Source organism: Galleria mellonella, unplaced genomic scaffold (genome assembly GCF_026898425.1).
Source record: "Galleria mellonella isolate WM207_F2 unplaced genomic scaffold, CSIRO_AGI_GalMel_v1 utg8992, whole genome shotgun sequence".
Taxonomy (NCBI): domain Eukaryota; kingdom Metazoa; phylum Arthropoda; class Insecta; order Lepidoptera; family Pyralidae; genus Galleria; species Galleria mellonella.
In genome coordinates this window covers 1-1,975 of record NW_026442171.1, presented here as the reverse complement: position 1 = coordinate 1,975, position 1,975 = coordinate 1, and the positions used below count along the sequence as shown (strand labels likewise).

The 1,975-nt window shown below is 40.2% G+C and overlaps 1 protein-coding gene across 1 annotated transcript; it reads right to left on the bottom strand.

The window, feature by feature from the left end:
* Positions 1-1,248: 1,248 nt before the first annotated feature.
* LOC128202332 (uncharacterized) lies at positions 1,249-1,896 on the bottom strand. The gene has a single exon (XM_052902289.1). The coding sequence runs from the start codon at positions 1,894-1,896 to the stop codon at positions 1,249-1,251; it is 648 nt and encodes a 215-aa protein (XP_052758249.1).
* Between the last annotated feature and the right edge of the window lie 79 nt (positions 1,897-1,975).

Here is a 1,975-nt window from a genome sequence, read left to right as displayed (position 1 = left end):
ATTCCTGGATAGATTTCTTAAAAATGGCGAAACAATTAGCTGTATCAAGTCCCGATAGTAAATCATCCCATTTTATTTCAAAGAGCTGATTGTTGAGCGTTCAAAGTCACAAAATGCAAAATTAAAACCAAGCCCATCAATTGGTTTAACAGGAGCGAAAAGATAAGTATCCACCTCAAACGCTAGCGGAGAGTGATGAATGGTGGCAGGACTAATTGAAGATAATCCATCAAGAAACCTAAATTTTAAATTATCACTGAGAAAGACTAAGTCAAGAAAACGATCAAGACTATTTGAATATGAGTTAACTTGAATCAGATTGAGACCAAGCAAGCTATCAATGAGAAATAACTCCTGAGGAAGACGAAAAATTGGAAGGGATAAGAGCAGGACTATAGGAACAACCAGACCAGACGATATTGCTTAGATTGAAGTCACCCAAAACACAAATATTATTATCTTTTACCTTGTTTAATACCAGCGAGGAAATATTATTTGCATGGGACTTGTACAACTCTAGCGGACTATTAGGAGGGATGTATGAGACTGCAATGAACAGAGCATCATTGACACAGATACATAGTTGGTCCAGGATAGAATCTTCATTCTCAAGCATAATTAAGCGAGGACGAAATTTGCGATGAACTGCTAAGAGAACTCCACCCTCTCTTAGACAGCCAGTTTTTTCGTGATCTCTGTCCTTGCGGAAGACATAATAGAGATTTGAGTCAAAATATTCACTATCATATAACTAGAATTCAGCCAAGTCTCAACAATAACGATAATATCGAAATCCAAACGTGAAGAAAAATTGCGAATAATATTTGATTTACACCTAATACCCGATAAATTTTGGTAGTAGACCTTAAGACAGGAGCCAGTTGAGGAAGGTGCAGAAAACGCATGAGTAGAATTGCGATTAACAGGCGCATCAACTAATCTGCAGCTCTGTTTTCCCCTCCCTTTGGAAAAAAGTTAAAGCGACGCAGTTTAATGCCAGAAGGCCACACTGAAGAGGAGAAAACGGCATTAAAAAAAGATGGGGACACACCTAGCTTAAAGTTTATCCTCTTAAGATTATTAACATCGGTATCCTTCTTAATTAATTTATAACATAGAAGATGCTCTCTATCAACATTAGCATGTTTAACGACAAAAGATATAATATCTTCTTCAGTGACCGAGTTTTTAAAGGCAGACAAATGAATCCATTTCTTGGGTATGACGACATCCAGATCACTATTGGCATTAACACCAACAACAGTTGAAGCAGGCTGGGGATTTTTTGTTCCTAGTACTCACTTTTAACTTCAAGTTTCTGTTAGCACTGATTGAAGTAGAAGCGTTGTTAACAGAATCATCAACGGCGACAGAGTGAGCAGCATTGACAGCGACAGGTTGGCGAACTGGTTTAGCAGCAACTGTTGGATTGTTATTGGTTTTCGAGTGAGCGTTGATATTCCTAGCAACAGCGTCAGCATATGTATTGGCATTATTATTATCAGCAGCAATAGAGCGAGTGGAGCAAGCAGCAGACGGAGCAGCCGAGAGTGCTTTCGAAGTAGCGGGAGCAAGATGATCCATACCCACACTATCGGTGGGAGCAGAAACAACAACTTTCGGCGACGGAGCATTTGTACCCGCAATAGTCGTAGAAGTAGAGATAGAGTTAGCAGTAGTTGAAGCTGCAGAGAGTGCCTTCAGTGTAGCGAGAGCGAGATAATTCTCACACACGTTATCAGCGGGAACAGCGGTATTAGACGGAGCAGCGATTGTAGAGTCACTTGTAAGAACAGCAGTTGCAGCAGTGAGAGTGGGGTTGGCAGCAGAGAAATTGCCATTATCCGACAATTTCTTATGCACAGTGCAGATCTCTGATTTGAGTTCGTTAAGCATAGCGATTAACGAATTACGATCATCACATAATTGCTGTATTAACGCGAGCGCCTTCGTTTGTTCACTTCTCAGTGAACTT

Excerpts from the sequence above, each read along its gene's own strand:
- LOC128202332 (XM_052902289.1), bottom strand. The coding sequence starts at position 1,896 with ATGCTTAACGAACTCAAATCAGAGATCTGCACTGTGCATAAGAAATTG.